This window comes from Ochlerotatus camptorhynchus, unplaced genomic scaffold (assembly GCF_037179485.1).
Source record: "Ochlerotatus camptorhynchus isolate MF236.1 unplaced genomic scaffold, CSIRO-AGI_Acam_v1.1 ptg000257l, whole genome shotgun sequence".
NCBI lineage: Eukaryota > Metazoa > Arthropoda > Insecta > Diptera > Culicidae > Ochlerotatus > Ochlerotatus camptorhynchus.
In genome coordinates, this window is record NW_027040747.1 from 2,061,809 (window position 1) to 2,086,700 (window position 24,892).

Here is a 24,892-nt window from a genome sequence, read left to right on the forward strand (position 1 = left end):
TGTTTTGTAGCAAATAATACCATAAAATTGAAGCTGAAGGCTTCCTGAATAATAACACGGTGTGCAACCTGTAAATTTTACATCACAATGATCGTATTATTTGATTTTAAATGTCTATATGCAGCGCCAGTTTTGACATCGATTGTTACTTTATTGGCCGTAATGATTATTTCAACGGAGCATTCTTCCATTGCTAATAGGTTAGTTATAAATTTATTAAATTACAAAAAAAATACTTGGTGTTTTTAAATAGTTTATAGTAAGCATCCACGACCCATACAAATAAAAAAAGGTTTGAATGCCTATTTACGGTGAGGGAAGGGGCGTCTGAAATCTTTCAAAACCTGCCTATGGTTTCTGGACACTTCCAAAAGATATTGCATAGGGTAGAGAACTACTACGGCCTAATCGCCCATTTTGGGCCTATCGATCAGAAAACTTCAAATAAATCCATGATTTCAGAGCTAACAAGTCAATTATGCGTTTGGTACAATACTTTAGTTAATAAGCTACCGAACGAAGTCAATGAGAACGCATGATATGAAGGTTTGCACCCATTATCCCCAACACCAAAAGAAGTGCTACGACCGAATCAATTTTTATCTTCATTCGATAGGCCGAAGTGAATTCATTGGCGTTTCAATGCGTTAGGCCGAGTTTACGTACATACGGAAAGGTAAATAAATTTGGAAGCCATCAGTAATAATAACATTCCGTTTGGTGCTAAACTGCGCTAGATTAAGGAAGATTAAGTGCGGGTTGTGCTTAATAGGCCGGAAATGGGGTATTTAACCCTACCATATTAATGGTGCAATATTAATATTTCCGTGCAATGGCTGAAAGTCTCTTTAATAAAGTAACCTAACCGAATATTATATTCCTGTAAGTGAGGCGGTCAATGTATTTTGTTTTCATATGAGTCATAAGTAACACAAAGCGAGAAGATGCATAGCCCAATCCTACTCTAAGTGTTTGATGATTATCAACTTCGGTAATTTTTACCGAACTTTCAACAGCTGAACTGTTCGGTAAAAATCAGGCATTTTAATTCATTAGTTTTAAGACTTGAAAACAAGGAAAATGGCATCACAATGGCAAGACTCAAATATTTAAGCAAGACTGACAGTGCTTTGAAACTAAATATAAGTGGAACAGCTTTCGAAATGAGGCTCAAAGATTTACCCTAAGAGAAAGAGGAGACAATACGGAGGCGAAAACGAACCACTTTTCTGTCAAACGCGAACCAGCTCGTGATTGGCCGATTTGAAGTGCGTAAGATAGAGATAGAGATTTAAGAGTAAGCAGCCAGTTGTCTCCTCTTCCTCTTAGGTTTTACCGAACGTTCAGCTGTTGAAAGTTCGGTAAAAATTACCGAAGTCGATAATAATTTCTAAGTGAGTAGACCTGGTTCGTATGTGAATGTTTTGGGATGGTAGGGATGATAGAAATAAGCAGAAAGTTAATTTGCTTGAATTTAATATTTTTGCACATCTTCTTTGCATTGTCAAGCTTATTGCTTATCACATATTCACTTATTGCGTGCTCTCAAATTTAATGTTCTAGATGCACTTCCACAGTTATTAATTGAGAACATTCGATGTCTGTACGTACCATTTTTGCATTAGTATAATTCTAGATAGAGCTGAAATTAGGGCGTATCAGCTTTCATAAACAATGACTTCTCTCGATCCAAAGTCATGGCTCTCCCTGGCATATCGACATCACGATCGAGTAGGCGAAAACTTCCCCTACCCGATGGTATGTGCCACTTGTCACTCATGGTGAAGTGATAGCCGTGTAAATAAAATGGGAATCACTTCACCGTGAGTGATAAATTGTCACTTCACCGTGAAGTGACATCGGTAATAATGGCCAAAGCGTATTGAAATACGGTTGTAGGAACGAATTGTTTTGTGAAATAAGAAGCTCGGTGGCCTTGTGGTGACCCATTTTGCTTACTGAGCAGAAAATCATGGGTTCAATCCCAAGTTTCTTCACATTATAGAGTTAGACTCTAGTCGCTCTATATCGGTCATAATATTATGTAAAGTCGACGTCATGAGTAGCAGTAGTAACAACAATCAATACGAAACTAACGATTTTAAATTGGCTCACTACTTGACTAGCCTATTGGTCCCAAGCAAACGATTAACGTACCCCATTCTAATGTGTTACCTGACTTATAACGAATATACTTTGTATACGAGTACCCCGAATACAACGTATAGTTCGGCTAATTTTACATTGCAAATGCTATGCAAAATTAGACGAGTCATACGTTGTATTCGGGGTACTCGTATACAACGTATATTCGTTATAACTCAGGTAACACAGTAGTCGAAATTCTAGTTGTGTGTTTTGATTCGTTATGAAAGTTTGACAGATAAAATGAGAAGTTAGTGGAGAGTACCAGAGCTGAACCAAAAAGTTGAGCACGTTTCTTCGGGACCTTCTAGTCTTAGAGTTACCTCTATGGTAATTATCCAATCAGAAGCTAATTAATTTACAATTGTTCGGTCGTACTTCTTACATTAGTTTTAACGTGTTTTAATTAATTACGCGTAACTATCTTCATGTCATCTGACATTAGTTTCGTGTTTAAATTTTCTATGTTTTCATATTAGCTCTGTAACTCTTACCTCATTTGGGGAAATTCTATCTATCAGTCTACATATGTGTGGAACATGGCGGACTTTTTCTTATTCTCTCACTCCACCACAAAATCCTATAAGGAACTGTCAAAATTTAGGTGAACAAACGTCACTTCGGCACTGCCGTCCCGGCGAATTTGCGTTGCTTTAAAATTTGTGTGGCATAGAAAAGTTTAGGCAGGATTTAAAAAGATAAGCAATATATGAGATAAGCTTGACTGTCAACGACGGGTTCTGGAATCCAAGTTGGGAAAGTTTGGGATCTCCGTCTGGAACGTCTGGAATTCCCGTCGAAAGCATTTTGAATCTCCGTCGTGAACGTCTGAAATCTCCGTCGTGAACGTTTGGAATCATCTTCGGGACCATCTGGAATTTCCATCTAGAACGTCTTGTAGCTAATGCAGCTACGTCTATAATCTAAGTCGGGAACGTCTCTAATCCCCACCGATACCGTTTGGAATCCCCGTCGGGAATGTCTGGAATCTCCGTCTGAAACGTCTTGAATCAAAGTCGGGAAGGTTTCGAGGGGTGAATCGATTAACTTGGGACCGATGAGAGTACCAGAGCTGAGCCAACAAGTTATTACGTTATTTCGGGACCTTCTAGTCTTAGAGTTACCTCTATGGCAGTACTACCAACTGAGATACTTTTAAATTGACCGTTAAATGCTTGGTCGGTGAATAACTTGTGAGTGTTATGTCTGTTTGTCTGTGTTAATACCATTCCATCAATATTTCATACATCAGCATGGATTAAAGGGTGTCCACGATGAAATTGCCACACACAAAATTGATTCGCAAAATTCGAGTTTTCATCCGATTGCCATCAAATTTTCAGCGATTGAGAAATAACTATTAAACTTCATTTTACCATTTTACTCGTATTTTATTTACAGTCCATACGCAAATGCCCGCACCTTGGCCTTAACCCCGGCCATAAGATTCTGCACAACCTGTGAATCAACCGTTTTTTGCATGTAAACCCATACTTTCTTCAGTTCCTCGACTGTCTTCACTACCTTAGGTCGTTTAAGAAGGTGCTGCTTCATAATCGCCCAGTACTTCTCGATGGGGCGGAGCTCCGGAGTGTTGGGAGGGTTGAACATTTTCGGCACGAAATTGACCTTATTGTCCGCATACCACTTCAGCACGTCCTTGGAGTAGTGGCATGAGGCCAAATCCGGCCAGAAGATTGTTGGGACGTTGTGGGCCTTCAGGAGAGGAAGCAGCCGCTTCTGTAGGCACTCTTTTATGTACACCTGTCCGTTCATCGTGTCCTGGGTCACGAAAGGTGCACTCCGCTTCCCGCACGTGCAGATGGCTTGCCAAACCAGGAATTTCTTCGCAAATTTGGACATCTTCTGAGTGCGGAGATGCTCCGGAATGCTGAACTTATCCTTGACCGTGAAAAACAGGTTGCCGGGGATCTGTTTGAAGTCGGCCTTCACATATGTTTCGTCGTCCATGATGCAGCATTCAACTTTCGTCAGCATGTTGAGGTACAACTTCCTGGCACGGGTTTTGGCGGACTTGTTCTGCTTCTCGTCGCGATTAGGGGCCTTTTGTACCTTGAACGTTCTAAGCCCAGCCTTAGTTTTGGCCTTCTGGACAAAACTTCGGTTTAGGTGCAGCTTCTTAGCCACATCCCTAACGGAGGCGTTCGGATTTCGGTTGAAGGCCCCAACTACGCGGTTGTGATTTTTGGTGTTGTATGGAATACTTTTTCCTTCACTTCTGGGCTTCCGATCGGTGGTCAACCGTTCCTCGAACCGCTTAATCACTCGCGACACCGTGGAATTCGCGATTCCCAACGTTTTAGCGATGGAACGATGCGAGATATCCTTGTTCTCGTGACGAATGCGCAAGATTTTATCACGCACGAGCTGTTCTTTCGACTCCATTTCCCCAAGTTTTGATCACAGGACTTTAAAACTTGCAGGATGTAAATAATGAACTATGAACTAAATCCACCCAAATTTTCATTAAATTCTACCCAACGGTTAAAAAGTTAGAGCAATTTCATAGTGTGGCAATTTCATCGTGGACACCCTTTACGTTGATTGCTGTTGAAGCTTGTTTTGCTGTGTGGGAATCATTGTCGGGAACGTCTCGAATCTAACTAGGAAACATCTGTAATCCAAGCCGGGATCGTTTCGAATGGCCTAGAACGTCTGGAGTTTCCGTCGAATAGAGATAAAAGGGGCATAGTGGAGCATAATGAGCATACCGCACTCCAATCCCAAACCTCTCATTGTTCGCAACAAATTAATTTGTAGTAGATTCAATATCACATCTGAAAGCATCATTGGGACCATCTGGAACCTCCATCGGGAACGTCTGGAACCACCTTCTAGAACATCGGGAATCTTCGCCTGGAACGTCTCGAATATCATTCCGGCACTTCTGTATTCCAAGTCGGGAACGTTTCGAATATTGGTCTGAAATGTCTGAAATTCCCGTCCAGAAGCATCTTCGCGAAATTGTGGAACCTCCGTCAGGAATGTCTATCGAGAGCATCTAGAATTTTCGTCGGGAACGTCTGGAAACTAAGTTGGGCACGTGTGCAATCCAAGTCGGGAACGTCTGGAATTCCCGTCGGAAAAGACTGGAATCTTCATTGGTTGCGTAAGGAATAATCTTCGAGAACATCTGGAACCTCCGATGGGAACATCTAGAATGTCCGTCGGGTGAGTCTCGAATCTAAGTCGGGAACGTATTTAATTTCCGTCTGGAACGTTTGGAATCATCTTCAGGCACGTCTGGAATCGTTGTGGAAATCGTTCGGAATCTCCGTAGTGAACCTTCTAAGAATCATCTTCGGGAACGTCTGGACTCTTCATCGGGAATGTCTTGAAACTAAGTCGGGCATGTTTGGAATCCAACTTTTTGGAATTCCCGTCGAAAATGTTTCGAAACTCCATCGGATTACGTTTGAAACCTCGGTCGGGAACGTCTGGTACAACTTTCTGGAACATCAAGGTCTAGAACGTCTCGAATATCCGACGAGAACAGGTGGAGTGCCCGTCTTGAACGATCGGAATCATCTTCGGGAACGTCTGGAATCTCCACCGGGAACTTTTCAAAACTAAGTCTGGAATTAACCACTCCATTCGAGCAGTTCAAATGACGTTTACTACCACTCGAATTTTGAAATAAAACATTATTTTAAGAATTTTTCTTCTAGAACCTCGAGAAAAGTAGCCAACATTTGTGCGTTTCATGAAAAATAAGAAATTAGTTGGTCCAGTTTTGTGAAATCGCTGGTAGAAAGTCACGCCAAAACTGCTTGACAAAGTGGTCAATTCCCATCGTTTGCGTAAAATAAAGAAACCAACCAACCAACCAACCGTCGTGATCGTCTGAAACCTCCGTCTTCATCGGAAGTGACTCGAATCCAAGTAAGGAATGTTCCGAATCTTCATCAAAAACGTGTGGAAACTAATTCGGATTGGATTCCCCGTTGGGAGTCTCTGCTGGTGTGGCCAAAGAAGAATGCTGTATGACCGTCGGAAATGTCTGGAATCTCCGTTAGAGTGTCTGCAATCCGACTTTGCTTTTTTAGACGGCAAAACACGCATTAGTGACTACGCGAGGCTTGGTAGCGTAGTGGTTACCGTTTATAAACATAATTAATCAGTGAACTTGTACATAGAAGATGGAAATCTAATTTCAAGCTCCATCTTATGAGCAATTTCACCGGTTCTGATCAAGTAACGAAGTAGCGGCAACACCACGAAGTGCATTTTTTTTAAACGCATTATTGACGACGAACAGCAAATTTGACAGATTAGGATTAAGATAAGATCAATAGTGACAAATCGGATTAAACATCTCTTGATTAGAAAAAAGTAGGCGATATTAGAAAGTATTAGTATATACAAAGATTACAATCTTACAAAGATTAAATCTTCTTCATCTTCTTTCCTGTATTTAACGTTGGTCTCTGTTCCGCAATCTAGTGTAATACCTCGTTCACATTACAGCGTACATCACGTGATATAAGATGTCTTGCAATGAGCACTCATACATCTAGTTTTCACTGGAAATCCTATGTATGAGTGCTCATTGCAAGACAGCCTATATTACGTGATATAGGCTGTAATGTGAACGGGGTATAAATCATGGTGAGTATATCCCGCATAAACAATAACCATAAGAAGCGCCTAACAACCAATTCGGGATATAATCCCAACTTTATGTGGTATGGACGTACCATCTATGATATCGTAAGTGCATGGTACCCGTTTATTAGGGATAATATGTAGTCACCTTGTTGTAAATTACCGACGGACATCGATTGCCATCCATTAATGGAGATGCATAAAAAAAAATTATTTAGTTTTCTCAATTTTTGCATGGATTTATAGATATTAATTTTTTTCCCCCGTAGTGAAAACCAAATTCCAGTTAAATGTTTAGGTAATAAAATAAAAGCATTTAAAAAATTCTCTCCGTGAAGGGAGTTTGAAACCATCATCATCAATAGTTCTTGTGTTCGCCACGAGAGCCAACTTTTAATCGCGAATTTTTGTGATTCCTTTCAGTGTCCGTCGTAAACAAAGTGCTCATGCACATTACAACAGATAGACACATGTAATGAACCAGTGCCAACATTTCAAAGGGGCGTAATTGCTTTTGTAAACAATGGCTTTAGCCGTCCATTTCTCGCAAATAAAAGCCCACCCTTCCTAATTATCAATGCTAGCTGGTACAGGAAACATTTCTCTACCTGCTGGTGTCATGCATTTTTATGATTGAGCTTTCAACCGCGAGAAATCGACGACTAAAACCATTGTTTACAAATGCCATTACGCCCCTTTGAAATGTTGGCACTGAATATTGTTGAATTCGTTCATTATTTCTAAACAAACATAAAAATTAACGCAATACTTACTTTATTAATTGCTTTCACAACGATTATCGCACCGAAAAAGTAACACTTTCAACTGTAAATTCGGTTTATTGCTGGTGGCACAATTTCACTGCAAACCTTCGCTTCGATCCGCTTCAGCTCTAATCCAAAACAAACCGCTGTCACCTTCGCTTCGGAACGGGAACACTACAAAAGTCGTACCGAACCCAACCCACCCACTCATCAGCTGTCAGAGCCGAACCGAATCCGAGCGAATCAGCTTTCAGCCCTTTCAGCCAGTGTAGTGTCATTCGGTTCGGTCATCGCGAAAGGTGAAAATATGGCGATATTTTTGTACGACCAGTGAAAATTTTCCACCCAAAGTTTACCCAGTTTAATTCGATTGTGCAGAAGAGTGCCTTATCCGGTAACGAAATCCGAGAAGCATGAGCTATCAGATAACGCTGCAGGATTGCATCAACGATAATACGTTCGATATCGATGCATTTGAACGGGCGATCCAGCAACAGGTTCCGCAGTACTTCCAGAACCTAGCTGAGGAAAATCCTCAGTTCGGCTCGCTGGATCTAGTGCCATCCGAAGGGGGAGGAGGTTTCAGCGTAGATCATCAACAGCAGCATCAGCGGGATAGCCAGGAACATCAAAGTAGCGGATGTGGAAGCAGCAGCAGTAGTGAAAATAGTATTCTGATTGAGTTTGAGAAAATTGAAGAACAGGAGGACGGAGGGTACTTATGAAGAGATTTTTCTTCTTTTCCTGTTTTTATTTTTGCTCTCTCCTTTTACTAGTTTTTTTTTTCTTTAATTTCTTTGACCTGCGCGCGGCGCGCTGTCTTTCGCGTTTCTATCTCTTTCCTATGCTCCCTCTTGCGCGGCTGGCTAGCTATCTATACTATACTTATACATCTTGAAGATTTTAGTCCATCATAATGTGCTACCTTTACCTAGTGCCATAAATTAATTTACCATCCACCCACGGAGACGGGACACTGCCAACCAACCACCAATCTCACATTGTCGTCGCTCCACACCGTCTTCCGTTATATCTGATTATTTGGTTTTTCGTGCTCTTCTAGGGGCACGATTTTTTGCTAATCTTGATTTCTCACAACTTGTTTGATTTAATTAAAGCTGATTTGCAGATTTTGGAGAATCGATTGCAAATCATCGTCGTAACTGGCGTGAATAATCAAAGCAGGATGAGCTGCACACTCAGATAAAATCGAGAGATAGATAAAGAAGCAATTATGCTACGCCAATCTTGGTGAAATGGTGTAATTAAAGGGTAAATAGAATGAATCACCCCATCAGTTGGGATACCCTCGCAAAGCGTCATATCACGTATCATGCTTGTTCACTGGTAGTTTAATACTAATTTTATTTTTAAATTTTTAGATAGAGCAAACATTTCGCGGATTGAAACAAACTTATCTGAAGTGGGACAAGAGTTTTGTGTGTCTATTTGATGGACGAATGGGGGAAAAAGTGCATTGTTAAAAAAAACCGAAACTGGAATACAATGTCATAACAGATATTTGAGTGGTTAATTGGCAATATATTGCATTGCTTATTTTTGATGTTCCAATGGATGAAATTGAATTCCGTTCTTAGTAAAAGTATCCGAGATCTCAAATACTTGTGGAGCCACGAGATAATCTTGTCCGGTACTCTCAATTTTGCTAGGGTTGCAATGAGGATTGCTGAGTCGACTGAGTCGTACGCTATGCTCACATCCAGAAAATTTACGAAGGTTTCATTGTGTATCGAGTTGACCCCGTAGTTGATGCAAGTCGATGCCAAGACATGCTCCCGGAAACCAAAGGACAGTTCAGGGATCAAGTCCTTGATGGTTGCGATTTCTGCCAACCTGTTCTTGATCGCAGAGTTTCTCAGCTTGATTTCGATATTCATCAGGGCAATTGGTCTCATGCTGTTTGGTGAGTCTGTACTTCCAGGTTTCTTCGGGATTGGCTTGATTTCGGTGTACCTCCACTGATCCTCAGAAACGAATACTAGGGTGAGCATTTCGCAGATTTTATTTTGCAACTTCGCATATAGTTGCTTAATCACGACATACGACATTCCGTTTGGTCTTGCAGAAGAATGGTTCTTCCTTTGTCGAAGGACGGATTCCATCTCGTATCCTTCGAGAAAACGGTATCTCTCTGTATCTACAGGCCGGACTCGATTATCCGGGGCTCGATTATCCGGAGTCATATTTTTTTACCTATCTTGTAAATTATTTTTCATAAACCGCTTGGAAAACCGACTTTCGATCAGAGGACGAGTAACATACATCGTTCGACTCAGTCTAACAAGATCTAGAAATGACTATATTTAAGTGTTTGTGTGCCTTTGTTACAAAATCCGGCGTTAAGGGGTTTTGAATTAACTTTGACCTGAAAGGAATCGATATCATGTGCCACAACAACATACAAAAACTGAATCCCATGATGGTCCGTTCACTAATTACGTCACGTTTCAGGGGGGGGGGGGGGGAATGGCAACCGAAAAAAATTTTGACGATCCGTAAAAAATTTACCAAAGGGCCTGTAACCCTTAACTTTGTACAACACACATGAGTTTTCCATTGCCATTTTGTTGCTGAAACGATCTGAAACCAACGAGTATTCCTCAAAAAACTTGTTTTGATCTAAACAAGCTAAACTTTGATTACAGAAAACACATAAAAAATGCGGATAATAGGGAAAATGTAAATGGAAACCGCGAAAACTGTGACCATACTACGTGGGATTTGACTTAATTGATTTCAACATGGAGTATATCAAGATTCTGACAAGATAGAAAGTTACTGTCTCTGACAAAGTTGTTCAGGAGATCATAGCCTTGTCGCTGGTGGACAGTAGTTCAGAATTTTCTCACTACGTAGCGCTAGTATACATGTGAAATTATCGCATGTGATATATCTCGAGATCCTGACCAGATAAAAAGTTACTGTCTTTCACAAAGTTTTTAAGGATATCAAAGCCTATTGCTTGGTGCTCAATAGTTCAGAATTTGCTCACTACGCGACGCTGGTATACACGTGAAATTCTCATATAAAATATCTCGAGTTCCCAACCAGTTAGAAAGGTACTGTCTTCGGCATAGTTGTTCAGGATGTCAAGGCTTTTTCGCAGGTGGACAGTAGTTCAGAGTTTTCTCACTTTGCGGCGCTACTATAGATGTGAAACTCTTGCATATAAAATATCTCTAGTTCCTGACCAGATAGAAAGTAAATATATTCGGCAAAGTTTTTCAGGAAGTCAAGATCTTTTTGTTGGTTGACAATGGTTTAGAATTTTCTCACTATGCGGTGCTAGTATATACGTGCCTTTCTCCCATATTCAATGGCTCGAGATCTTGATCAGCTAGAAAGTTGCTGTCTTCGGCAAAGTTGTTTCGGGGGTCAAGACTTTTTGGCTGGTAAACAGTATTTAATAATTTTCTCACCACGTGGCGTTAGTATACATGTACACTTCTCGCATATGCTATATCTCGAGATCCTGATCAGATAGAAAGTTGTTCAGGAGGTCAAGGTCTTTTGGCTCGTGGACAGTAGTTCAGAATTTTTTCACTTCATGATGCTAGTATACATGCGAAATTCTCGCATATAAAATATCTCACGTTCTTGACCAGATAGAAAGTTACTGTCTTGAACAAAGTTGCTTAGGAGTTGAAAGCCTAGAGTTTATGAGAAAATTCTAAACTGATGTTCACTAGCCAAAATACTTTGACCTCCTGAATAACTTTGTTGTAGACAGTAACTTTCTATCTGAATAGGATCTCGAGATATAGCATATGCGAGAAGTGTACATCTATGCCACGTGGTGAGAAAATTCTGAACTACTGTTTACCAGCTAAAAATGCTTTGACCCCTGAACAACTTTGTCGAAGACAGTAACTTTCTATCTGGTCATGATCTCGAAACAAACCACATGCGAGAATTTCACGTGTATTCTAGCGCTACGTAGTGAGAAAATTTTGAACTACTGTCCACTAGCGAAATCTATCTGATCAGAATCTCGAGATATTTTACATGCGAGAATTTCACGTGTATACTAGCGCCACGTAGTGTGAAAATTCTGAACTATTGTGCACCAAGCAATAGGCATTGACCTCATGAACAACTTTTTCGAAGACAGTCATTTTCTACCTGTTCAGAATCTCGAGCTTAGCATACGCGAGAATTGTACACGTTTACTAGCGCCATGTGGTGACAAATTTCTAGGCTACCGTCCATCAGCCAAAAAGTCTTGACCCCCTGAACAAGTTTGCCGAAATCAGTAACTTTCTATCTGCTCAGGATCTCGAGCTATTGTATATGCGAGAATTGCATGTGTATACTAGCACCGAGTAGGGAGAAAATTCTGAACAACTGTCCACCAACGAAAAGATCTTGACTTCCTGAAAAACTTTGCCAAAGACATTTATTCTTTATCTCGTCAGGATCTAGTGATGTATCACATGCGAGAACTGAACATGTATACGATCACTACCTAGTGAGAAGATTTTGAACTACTGTTGATCAACAAAAAAGCTTTGCAAAGCTGAACAGCTTTGCCTAAGACAGTAACTTACTATCTGGTCAGGATCTCGAGATATTTTATACTAGCGCCGTGTAATGAGAAAATTCTGAACTACTGTCCACCAGCCAAAACTACTTGACACCCTGAACAAGTTTGCCGAAGACAGTAACTTTTATCTGCTCAGGATCTCGAGCTATTATATATGGAAAATTGCATGTATATACTACCGCCACGTAGTGAGAATTTTCTGAACTACTCCACCAACGAAAAGATCTGGACTTCCTGAAAAACTTTGCCGAAGACAGTAACTTTTTGTATGGTAAGGATCTAGAAATATTTTATATATGCGAGAATTTTACATGTATACTAGTGCCACGAAGTGAGAAAACGCTGAACTACTGTCCACCAAGATTTTGAACTACTGTTGATCAACAAAAAAGCTTTGCAAAGCTGAACAGCTTTGCCCAAGACAGTAATTTTCTATCTGGTTCTCGAGGATCTCGAGATATTCCATGTTGTAACCAATTAATTCAAATCCCACGTAGTACGGACACCGTTTATGCGGTTTCCATTCACATTTTCTCTATAATCCGCATTTTTGTGGGTTAACTGTGATGAAATTTTTTTGAGTAATGACGAGTAATGATGAATTTTTGTGTATTCTTTTTTTTCATTCACGTATTTTCGATTCATTACTCGAGAGCAGTGAATTGTCCCTCGGTTTCATCCAGAGTGGTGTTCGTCACGCTTTCTCCTTCATGTAAATGTGAATCATGGTTAAGCACAGCATTGACTATGTCAGCATCAGACATGACATCGAATTCCGCATTCTCGTCTTCATTTTCGCCTGCAGCCGCTTTATCAGCAACCATCAGTTGAATTGTTACACTATCATCCCTAGAGCACCGGAACTAATATTTGCAATGTTAACATTTCAAAAATATTAATGGAAAATGGTCGAAATTGATCGAGTGCGTTAAGTTAGGAACCGCGTCAAATATGGTGCCTTCACGGTAGCCGTGATTTTTAGCCAAGCTCAACTTTGTCTCTACACACTCGTGAGAGTCGCGAGACTACGATTTTTCTCAAGTTGAGGGGTCCCATGGCGTGGTTGGCTACACGTTCGCTTCTCAAACGGATGGTCCATGGGTTCAATTCCATTGATCTTCTTATCGAATTTTGATGTATTTTAATGTGCCTCATGATAGGTTACTATCCAAGTCCGATTCTGTTCACATTCCCGGGGCACCTCAAACTTGTCCGGAAGTGGCCAATATGGTCCAAGGTACTTAATTTTTTCCACCATTGATCTGGTTATCGAATTTTGATTTAATTTGATTAGTCGCTTAATGGGTTTTGTTCCTTTCAAGCCAAATTTAGCCTCATGGCCCAAACACCGGAACTTGTTCCGGCCATATCTACAAAACCAGTGGTCCGATTCCATAATCCTTCAATAGCGTTCAATGGGACCACTAAAAACATTAAATGAGATCACAAAAGACCAAAAAAATTTTTTTTTTTTTATGGCTCGATTATCCGGAGTGAAATTTTTTTCAAGACTCCGGTTAATCGAGTCCGCCCTGTATATAGTTAATGAGGTCTTCCGGGTGAGCACCCCACCATGTCCCGGAAATTGATCGTAGAAAGTTGTTTCAAATACGTAATGTGGGTACCCCAAGTGCATTTTGAATCAAACCAGACTCCAAGGTATTTGAAGGTCAAAGATTGGGTAATGTCTCTGCCCAAAAGATTTAGACGCAATTCGGCCTACCAATTTAGGTTGAAAACTCGATCCCCATATTTCTGGCCCCAAAAAGACAGATTATCTAGGGAATTTTGCAATGGTCTTTGCAGTATGAGTTCGCATCCAAATGATCTATCATTTTGAGAGAATTATCAAGTCCTGATTTGTAATCGATTGAGCTTGGTGGACCACCCTAGTTGATCTATTCTGGGAAACAAGAAAATTTAAAGGATTTCAACTCGTGAATGCCCACGTTTCCCAAATCACATCTTCAAGTGATTCCCCAGCATCAATAACAATATTTCACCTATGTTTTTCACTTCTTCCCAGCCAACATCAATTCAACTGAATTAGGTGTACGCGGTGGTATTGGTAGCAGCAGAACATTGCACGTACATATTTACTAGGTATCTATCCTAATCGTCCGTGTGTAATCAAAACAAAGAGCGAAACGTGTCGCGAGTTGTAATCTTCCACAACACGCTATCGCGTTTTTGTCGCCTTGTTCCTCTGCTACCACCTGACGCTGTTTAGATCAACGCGAGACGAGGCAAAATGGATGATGGAAATTAAAAAAAAAAAAACTGATATATTCTTTTCGCCTTTTGTTGTTTCCCAATTTTTATTAATAGATTTCGGTTAAATTGTAGAGTTAACCGCAATGACGGTGGTCTTGGTCGAGCGACCGGCGGTTGGTGGTTCCTGAGTGGGAGATTTGCGTTTGTGTATCATTTCCATATAATTTTTCTCCACCAATCTGTTTGCCTCAATTGTTTGCGGTAAGGTCTGTTAATGGCTATAGAGCTATTATAAAGCATAACAGACAAAGTCGCCATGTCGAGGGAGAGAGAGAGAGAGGGTGGTGGAGCAAAAGTTTAAATATATCAGATTGTATTTATTTCGGAGGAATGATGATCCCACGTAAATGTTTCCATCGTGTTCAACATTGATTTTGATGGTGGTATGGCAAAATGTATCTTCCAAGCGCGCACTGGTGGGCATTGGAAGTGTTAACGAAACTGTCGCATAACATACGCACCTTTCTGGCTTGAGGGCAATAACACAATCGACTTCTTTTTCTTTTAACTAATCCTAACTTTTCCGCTAAAACCTGTAGTGAGTGATGATAGCCGTATAAAGAGCTTTGTGGCCTCTAATTTTATCGCCCTTTATGGACATACTTTTTTTTCCCCTAATAGAAGATTTGCCCTAAAACCCCGAACCGCTCTTAGCACTCTTTCTTTTACGTTTTTTTCTCCTTTTGTTTCAAACAAAATTGATTCAAAAACACTCCGTTTTCCGATTTTATTTTTTATTCCATTCAAAATGTAGTAATTATGAAAACAATACTCTAAACGAAGAAGGAGAGTCATCGCATGCTACTATCACAATCGAGGTACACACAATTGCAAAATAACTAGATTGTATTAGTTAGCGAAAGAGAGAGAAGAAAACAAAGTACTATTGTACACCACATCCCTTCTTTTATTGTCTCACACTCATACTCATTGAGATCTGTCATGGTTGTGTTAGTAGAGAGCAGGGACATCTTTTTAACACATGCAAAACAGTTTAGGGACCAATAGAAGGATACCCGTAGTCGACAGTTGTAATACAGAGTTATCACACCCCACACCCACCATCCATCATCAAACTCCTTTTTTTTTAATTCAATTCTCTTCCATACTGGTTCATGTGTAGAAACGAGTTTAGAAAAAAGAAAACAGACTTTTTGGCGGGCATTTTCAATCCGGGTAAACTATAGAGCCTTTTCGTTCCAGGGACCTGATAACCAAGTGCTGGCCCGGTACCGGTGCAACTATGGCAGCTGCAACCGCAGCTACAGTACGGTTGGCAATCTGCGGACTCACATGAAAACCCATCGAGGTTAGTATCGTGCGTCCAGAATTTATGTTACCATTTGATTTATCTAAACATTGCAACTGAAATTTTGATTCCATGCCTGCGCTTTAACAACCTTGGATTAGGGTAAATTTTATAAAAGCAAAAACTGGTTGATTTCCATTGAGAGCATTTTTTTTTTTCGATTTTCAGGTGAATACAAATTCAAATGCACCGAAGATGGCTGTACCAAAGCGTTTCTTACCTCCTACAGTCAGAAGATTCACATCCGAGTACACACGAAAATCAAACCGTATGTCTGTGCGGAATCCAGCTGCAAGAAGGCATTCAACACGCGGTATCGGTTAAGGGCCCATGAGCGGTTGCACAATGGCAAGACGTTCAACTGTGGGGTAGGGACTCTATTTGCTCATACTTTCAACTAGGTACTATCCGTTTGTCAACAATTTTCTGTATCGCTTTCTTCCCGATAGGTCTGTGGCAAGTTCTTCACCACTCTAAGTGACCTCAAAAAACACTCACGGGTTCATACTCAGGAGAGGCCTTACAAGTAAGTACACGGGGAAAAATCCGTTCCGGAGTACATCCACCTCATGTTACGAATTTCGGAACAAGTCAATTTTTCGTTTACAAAAGTACATCATGAATAAAAAGCATGAAATCGTAAACATTGTTCCGCAAAATAAACGTAACGCCTGCGTTACGGTGCACCCGACACCAGCAAAGGCAACGAATGTCATAGAAACGTGAACTCTGTTCTGAAAATCATAATCTGGTTCTGGTTAACGTCATTGAAGTTCATGAGTTATGCTTGATATCGTGAACCTGTTCTCGAAAATGGACTGTTAAATGTCAACAAAAGTCAGCATGAAACTGAGAAGATTTACAAGAGATAACCGACAGCAGCAAAAGTGTAATTCGGAACAGACCACATTTCTAATGGAAACGCCCAGCTCAGCTCAGAAGACGAATTTGGCAAATCTTCCGCAGGCAAATCTTACTGCAGTTCTCAAACCATGGATCATACGAAGTAAAGCTAATTACGAAATTGACCACCAAATGCGCCGACCAGAAAGGCAAACCGGTGCAGTTCTTATGTGACGAATACGCACTCCCTTCTACCAACCGGTGGAAACTTACGATTTTTAATTAGCTCACTACTTGACAAGCCTATTGGTCCCAACCAAATCGGTTAACGTACCCAATTCTAGTTGAAATTCTAGTACTACATTATGTTTGTGTTGATTCGCTATGAAAGTTTGACAGATAAAATGAGGGGTTCGTGGATATTCCTATGTTTCGAGGGGTGTATCGATTAGCTTGGGACCGAAGAGAGTACCAGAGCTGAGCCAAAAAGTTGAGTACGTTTCTTCGGGACCTTCTAGTCTTAGAGTTACCTCTATGCTTCTACTGCCGCTGCAGTCGCTTTTTTGGCCGGAATTGCTCATATCTTCTGATATAAAGAACTCGCGCCTTGCCTACCAAACGATAAGGATAATGTGCCTGTATTGCTGGAAATAAACAATATGAAAAGGGCTGCTCGTGATCCAAGTTCATGGTTATAAGAACGAAATTACGATTATAGGTTCATAGTATCACGAAATCCTGATTTTATTTGGTGTTTTTTTTTCATAGCGCTATGAATTTCCTGGTCGAGCTAAACAGGTGAAAACTAAGTTCATTAATTTGGGATTAAGTTTTTGAAAATACGATCTACGTGATCACTTTTACGGGCACTAAGTCATGGATTCATATTAATTAAAAGTTCAGGTTATCATGATTTTTTGTTCACGAATATCGGATCGGTTTTTGGCGTGTAGAGGGCAAACTACACGCAAAAAAACCGTTTTGGTATTCATGAACAAAAAATCACGATAACCTGAACAGCTAGTTCAGTTTAATTCATGACTTAGTTCCCGTAAACGTGATCGAGTAAATCACATTCTCAAGAACTTAGTTCACGCCTGTTCAGCGCAACCAACGATTCCGTAACGCTACAGAAAACACAAAATAAAAAAAATCATGATTTCGTGATCCATGAACTCATAAGCGTGATTTTCATTCCTGAAATGCAAAGCTGCAGCTGTGATTTTCAGTTGTTGATGAATTTATCCTGAGCCGTATAATCAGAATTAGGTTTTGCACTGTCGGGGTTAACCTCAATCTGAGTTCAGTGGTACTGTTTACGTGGACAGAGTCGATTTTTTGCTTTGGTAGATTTTCTCGATAATTTTTCAGCACTTCTGCATTGTCCATGAGCAACATCCTTTCACCGCGCTGTTCCTCGAAAATTTCCAGGTTAAAATTCGGAAATTTTAGAATATTTTTTTCTCTCGAAAAAAAGATTAAGTGCTTGTAAACAGTACCACTGAAATATCAAAAAGGTTCAGCCAATTACCACTGAGTTCATTCGTGACGTCACGCTGCAAAACCTACACGGAGAAAAAATAATACCCAAAATTTGAGTTCTTTTTACTTAATATTGACTTCAGCCTCTCACTTGCACTCGTTATTGTTGTCAAAAAAGGAACGAGAGATTCGACCCAACGATATAGTTCAGCCCAATAAGTTACTTTTGAGTAAATTGCATATTCTCAAATTAACGTGAATTAAACTTAACTTTGGGTAGAATATACTTAAGAGTAGGTAATTTTTTTGCTGGTGTTAAATGGAAACTACTATATGCAATTTACTCAAATTTGGGTTATTGGGCTGAACCCCAGAATTGAGGGAAAAGTACTTAATTTTGGGTAGTTTTTCATCTCCGTGTAATAGGCTTCTCTGACGTTTGTGAATTGCACAAGTATTAGTGCAGAACTTTGGGTAAATTCAAAGGTTTTCTTGCACTAATACTTATAATTTACCCAAAGTTCTGCACTAATACTTGTCCATTTCTCAAACGTCAGAGAAGTCGAGTGGTGAACCTAGGGGTGAAGTTTTGTTCATCTACTGAAATAAAATTGACACAACAGCGGGGCCCTGTTTACTAAAAATGAACACATGAATAATACTCACGTAACATTTGAAACGGGTCTATCAACTTATGTACACAAAACTTGTTAAGCCTTTTTCGCGCGAACCGAATACGCTCACGTAAACTACCAACACCATCGGGCAAAGGAAATTCTCGCCGTCCCCATAGTGCTCTTGGTTTGCGTGGGCGTACTTCGGTTCTCGTGAAAAGGACCTAGCAAATTATTTACCAAAGTTGATAGGCCCTTTTCAAATGTTACGCGAGTATTATTCATGTGTTCATTTTTAGTAAACAGGGCCCCGCTGTTGTGTCACTTTTTGTCGAGTGAGTGAACTCAAATCCATCCGTGCACTCGTCAATTCGTCCATAGACGACTGCAACGATGAATTTGAGTTCACTCACTCGAGAAAAAGTGACACAAGCTGCGGGCAATGTTTACTAACCATGAACACTAAATGTTCATGAATAATGAATAATGAACATTTAGTGTTCATGATTAGTAAACATTGCCCGCAGCTTGTATCACTTTTTCTCGAGTGAGTGAACTGAAATCCATCGGTGCACTCGCCCATTAGGTTCTGCAGCGTGACGTCAAGAATGAACTCACTGTTAATCGGCTGACCCTTTTTGGCAGTTCAGTGGTACTGCTTACAAGCACTTAGTCGTTTTTTTTTTCAAAAAAAAATATTTTAAAATTTCTGAATTTCAACTTGAAAATTGTCGAGGAAATGCGCGGTGACTTGCCCCCCTCTATGGTAGAAGGATGTTGCTCGTGGACATTGCAGAAGTGTGGTTTACATTAAAGAGCCTGAATTTATAAAGAGACGACATCTTATCCATTTGACAGGTCTTCTGCTCGATTGGAATGACTTTTCCTATGACTTTGACAGACAATCGATTGTTCCAATTTTGACATGTCGCCTCTTTATAAATTTAGGCTCTTTAGTTTACATCTCACTGCAGTCTGAAAAATTATCGAGAAAATCTACCCAAGAAAAAATCGACTAAGTCCACGTAAACAGTACCACATTAAAACTCTTCACAATTCTTTTGTAGCTGTGCTCTCAAAAGTTGATTCCCTTGGTATTTTTCACGGATCTGGGAATCCTCTTCACAATCGCCATGCATTTTCCACAGAGCTACTCAAACAAATTAGAATTCTAAAATTCATTCTATAATCTGCTCAAAGTTGCTTTGGAATTGTTTTTTCTAAAATTCTTGTAATAGTCCTTCAGTGACTGCATTCCAGAAAACTAGTCCAATCTAAAGGTCTTGACATTTTGTCCAGGACCAAAGTCTTATTTTTCTTGAGAAAAGGACATTTTTCCCGATTTATCATCAAAATTCATGGGTTTTTTTTCCGGTGACTTTGAATTCCCGGCTTTTTCCCGATTCACTGGTCACTCTGAGTGATGCCTCATAGCTTCGACCAACTGGACTGTCTGGCTGGACAAGTGGAACCGATTTGACAGACGTGGTGTATGGATGAAGATTTCCGTTACTCTTCCTCTGTTAAGTGTTATCACTGAGCTCCGATTTGCTCCACTGTCGGGCGGGAACTGATCATAGGCGTAGCCAGAGGGGGCAGGGGCAACTGGCCCCCTAAAATCAGCAACACAAAGGATTTCGGCAAAGGAATTCGGCCAAATTTTCCATAGTAATTTTTTTGCGCCCCTCCCTAGCTCGAAACCTGGCTACGCCCTTGGGACTGATAGTGGATGCGATTTGGCAGAAGCATTTTGGAACCGCGAAAACCTCTTCAAACTACACCGTGCCTTGTCCGGGCCGGACGGTATTTGCGGTGGTATGAGCACGTTCAGTTGTTTTCTGATCAGGTGTTGTGTTTGGTTGCAAATATAGCTTCAAGTGCTGACCATAATAATATAAAATATTGATATTATTATCTCCTTTGCCGTTGACTTCTCGCGGATGATTTCCAAACAATCGTTGGCAAGGAAAGTTACGATCAACGATTTCGCCTTCCTAGGTTAAACGCACATATAGTGGAGGTACGGTGCAATGTGTTCCTATAGTGGCTTATGGAGACTCCATAAGCCACTATAGGTACGTTTACCCTATCCGACTCTTCAAAGTTGACCTTCTCCGCCGCCACTTCAGTAAATTTCTTAAGTCTACTAAGAAGCTCCAATGCTGGAAATCCGGACCGCCGTCGACTTGCGGAATTCCGCTTTTACAGTGTTCACCGGGAAACTTTTTATTGGAAGTTGAGGTTCAATTATTTAAGAAAACACGTCTTTATTAAATGAGTACATAGTAGTAAAATAATGTTTATTCCTGTTGATTATGATAGTACATTGATTTAACATTTTAATTGATTAGCCTACCTGGCTCTTCATCTTAGTTTAATTTGATATTCTAGTTTAATATTTGCGTTTTTCAACTAGTTTACAGAATAACGCTATTGGGGGTGTGTTTTGATTTATTATTAAATGAAGTTTGAGGTTGGAATGAATCAAGAAATAATAGCAGCACGAAAGTAACATCTTGGTGCGACTGAAAACGGATGAACTAGGCTGCTTCGTCTTCAAATTCAGTCTCTTTAAGTTTTACCATCTAAACATGAGCTCACATGAGCTGAGTACAACTTCTATCGTGATGGGCAAGATGCAAAAGCGCGTGATTGGGTGGTGATACCAGATTATTGGAAAGTTCCACGTGCACCAGCTCAAGCGCATCGATCAACTCCATAACATTTCTCACATTCATTTTCCTCGTTCCAGGTGCAAGGAGGACAAATGTGGCAAGGCGTTTACCGCTTCGCACCATCTGAAAACTCACACCCGTACTCACTCGGGGGAGCGTCCGTTCTCCTGTTCGGTGTCCGATTGCCACAAGGCATTCAGTACCCCGCATAGTCTTAAGTCACATACCAAAACTCATGAGAAACCTGTAAGTTGGACCACCGCACAATTTCAAACTCCCCTCCTCTTTGTAACGGTTAACACCCCCTCTCCCCCTTTCAGAAGAAGAAATTATCCAAATCAGCCAAGAAGCTGAAAAAATTGGCTCAAACAAGCACCAAAGAAAATCAAACCGTAGTTAAGGAAGAGACGGCGCCTCCGTTGGAGCATGACGATCCACTCCCGCTGCACGAATCACCACCGGAGCAAGAAAGTGAACCCCACATCCCGGAGGAAACTGCCTTCAGTTTGATAGATTTTCACGAATCCAAAGCCCTGGAGATGGCCCTCGCATCGGAAGAGGAATTCAACGCTCCTTGGGTGGACATTTCCGTGTTGGGAACGAAACCGTTGGCCCTGGATCCGGTTACTTCGTCGTGCGTGGCTCTTCCTACCAGCGTTCCTTCGTACGTGGATCTTCCGTTCAATGTCAATGTGGCTGATTTTGCCGCCGATCCGGAGCCTAGCACCAGTTCCGCCGCCGATATGTTTATGGGTACCTATTACGATCCTAATTTGATTGAGGAAAACGCGCGGAAGGAAATCGACGAGGCAATTCAGATCAGTGAGCTGAACGTGGCCAAACAAGAGCAGCTAGGCGGTGTTCAGGATACGACGGACACGATACTGAACGAACTATTCATGGAAGACTTTCTGCCATCGGGTTCCGACCAGCAACAGGATAGCAACAACAACGTCTGTGCGGACCCGGTGAAGACCTTGAAAGATATTACGGCGGATGCGGATATTTGCCGTTGTGTCAATTGCCAGTGTGATCCCATGCAAGGCTGTCTCGGGGGTTGCGGACCAGAACGTCCCTGTAGACCTCACTCCAATACAGACCAGCAACAGCATTTAGTCTCTCTTCCTCAAACGATTCAAAACTTCAATCTCTATCAGAGTCAGCCCCAGCAACTGCAAACGATTGCACCGACGATGTTGAGTTCCACCAATGGCGGCGGCGGCGGCTGTTGTGGTCCTAAGAAACAACCCTCTATGCTAAGGGCTTCGTGTTGCTCGGGTAAAACCAACGAACCATTAAATCCGGAACCGATTGGGGATCTTTTGACCAATTTGCTCGGCCAGCAGGGTTGCAGCTGTAGCGGCATGTCAGAAGGAGTCTCCAAGGGCTGCTGCGTGGTCATTTGTCTGAAAACACTGGAAACGCTCAAAAATGTTCTCACGTCGCAGTCCAATCTGATTCGGTGCCATAGCGGAAGCGCCAGTGCCATTGCTAATTGAGAAAGGTGAGGAATTTTTCTAAGAGAGTGCCAAATTTGCCATTACGTCAAAAATCATATCCGATCGAGATTGAGTCAACAGTGGGGTTATTCGCCAGATAGTGTATGATTAGTCGTTTAAAAGTGCCTACAGTTTTCTCTTTTACTAGCTTCCTTTTGTTTCTAGAGTTAAGGGGTTGCAAAGTGCCCCAGGTTGGCCAAGCCAAGTTCAAAGTTTCTATTCAGAAAGAATTTTATGTTACCTTTTTTTTATGATATTTATTCGAGTAAAAACATTGTTGCGTGATAAATAAGAGCTTGTGTTTCTTCGCTGCTTCGCATTTATTATAGGCCCCACTACTTTTGTGTAGGCTCTGAGCTGTTTGATTTTATTTTAAAAACACAGGAAGAAAAATTAATGATCTATCAAAAAAGCAATCTTTCGGTTCTCTCGGAATTAACCGATGTTTTTTCCGCTCCAGATGATGTGTGATGCTTTTTTTTATTAGCAACCAGTATGCCATGCGGGCGGATAACATCGCGTCTACTTTCTTTTAATAGTGGAAAGATGTCAGGGGAAGTAAACTGTTTGTGTATTGTTATAAAATAATATCCGTTTATTACTGTCTTCGAAATTACCCTGGCATATCTCTTGGGAATAAGACTACAAAAACAAAGTATTAACGTATTTGGTGGCATCAAAGGCAATGTTCGTTGAATAATGGACACTAGATGAATAACGCCTTGCACCAGAATTACACAACGCAGTGCATACTGTGAAGCTTTGCGAAATGTTTGAAAAATGAAGGCTATCATATATAGGTTGGTCAGTTGAAAGATAAGCGAAAAATTCACGCCCTTAGTGCTACAACTATGCTACAGGTATCTTCTGGGCTAGTAGCGATAAATGCTGTCAAAAATAGTGATTCTAGTGACCATTTTCGTGAATCGATGGATCACAGCACGCCAGCCGAACCAATCACACACTTGCACACTACAACCATTCGCTCTAATATCCATCATTCAAAAAAAAATTTATCACATATCTAAAGGATGAAAACCATGTGAATTTCACATAGGTACCATATGATCACCTAGCTAAAAATCCCACCACCAGTGCTGAGATTTGTCATTGTCACTGACAGACTTTCGCGCGATATTGACTAAATTGTTCGTCACATGGTCACTGACAGACTTGATCCTCAAAAACCTTCGTCAAAATCTCATTCATTTTTTCGTCAATGACAAAGATTCACCTGGTAACAAAAAGTGTAATTTAGTACATTCTGTGTCACATTATTGTTATCTAAGTAGCTCAGGACGTAGATACTTGTTCACTAAAATGGATCCATGTAATTGTTTTCCTCAAGTCATTTAATTTCGTTACAAATTTGGCTAATAAATAAATCTGCACATGCTCGTCACTGACAGCATTATCATTGACAATTGACATGGTTTGCCTTGACTATGACTGTTAGCTCCAATGAGTGACCAAAGCAGAATTGTCAATATCACCGTGTACTGTCGAGATTTTGCAGCACTGCCCACCACAAAATCACATGAATATTATGAGGTCGATGAAATTCAACGTGATCGCATAAATGTTATGTGAAATTCAGATGAATTCCATTAATTTTGTTTATGGATGAAAATCATTTGCGTTTCCAATGGAAGCTACATGAAAACTATTTTCGGTGATACAGTCATAAAATAAATCACATAACCAGTGGAAAATATCCATGTGAATTTCACATAACTTTCATGTGATCCCATAATTGGAACATCACATGAACGTTATGTGTCCAATGAAATCTATATGATTTCTCATATAGAATTTCTAATGCTATGTGATATTCAGGTAAAAATCATTGTTTTTGTTTTTGGAAAAATACTATGTGCGTTCCTAATAGAAACTAAGTGAAAACTTTTTTCAGTGTATCCATTACAAGACTGCCTCATTCATGCACTGAGGCAAATAGACCTAAGAATTTCATAAGGCTTGACTTATGAACAACATATATGAATTTCATAAGCGTGACTTATGAATGATTTTCGGGTAACATGAGGTGGCTCTTATACGCCTTTAACCATTTCATTTTCCCAAGCGTTGAAAAACGAG

The 24,892-nt window shown here is 40.6% G+C and overlaps 2 protein-coding genes across 2 annotated transcripts in view; one reads left to right on the plus strand and one right to left on the minus strand.

The window, feature by feature from the left end:
* Mnat9 (microtubule-associated Nat9) overlaps positions 1–7,635 on the minus strand; it is a 34,255-nt gene extending 26,620 nt beyond the window's left edge. Inside the window, exon 1 of the mRNA XM_065226661.1 lies at positions 7,545–7,635. The gene's annotated coding sequence lies outside the window, so the exon portion shown is untranslated. The remainder of the gene's footprint in view (positions 1–7,544) is intronic.
* A 162-nt stretch (positions 7,636–7,797) lies between these two features.
* Positions 7,798–23,383, plus strand: MTF-1 (Metal response element-binding Transcription Factor-1). Its single transcript, XM_065226631.1, has 7 exons — positions 7,798–8,250; positions 15,128–15,191; positions 15,577–15,682; positions 15,851–16,050; positions 16,132–16,208; positions 21,374–21,542; positions 21,617–23,383. The coding sequence occupies exons 1-7, from the start codon at positions 7,949–7,951 to the stop codon at positions 22,793–22,795; spliced, it is 2,097 nt and encodes a 698-aa protein (XP_065082703.1). The 5' UTR covers positions 7,798–7,948; the 3' UTR covers positions 22,796–23,383.
* The last annotated feature ends 1,509 nt before the right edge of the window (positions 23,384–24,892 follow it).

What these genes read in the sequence shown, in the direction of transcription:
- MTF-1 (XM_065226631.1), top strand. Translation starts at nt 7,949, where the DNA reads ATGAGCTATCAGATAACGCTGCAGGATTGCATCAACGATAATACGTTC. An exon ending in GAAGAACAGGAGGACGGAGG is followed by an intron (nt 8,251 to 15,127) that starts GTACTTATGAAG and finishes TTCAAAATGTAG; the next exon opens with TAATTATGAAAACAATACTC. An exon ending in GCAAGACGTTCAACTGTGGG is followed by an intron (nt 16,051 to 16,131) that starts GTAGGGACTCTA and finishes TCTTCCCGATAG; the next exon opens with GTCTGTGGCAAGTTCTTCAC.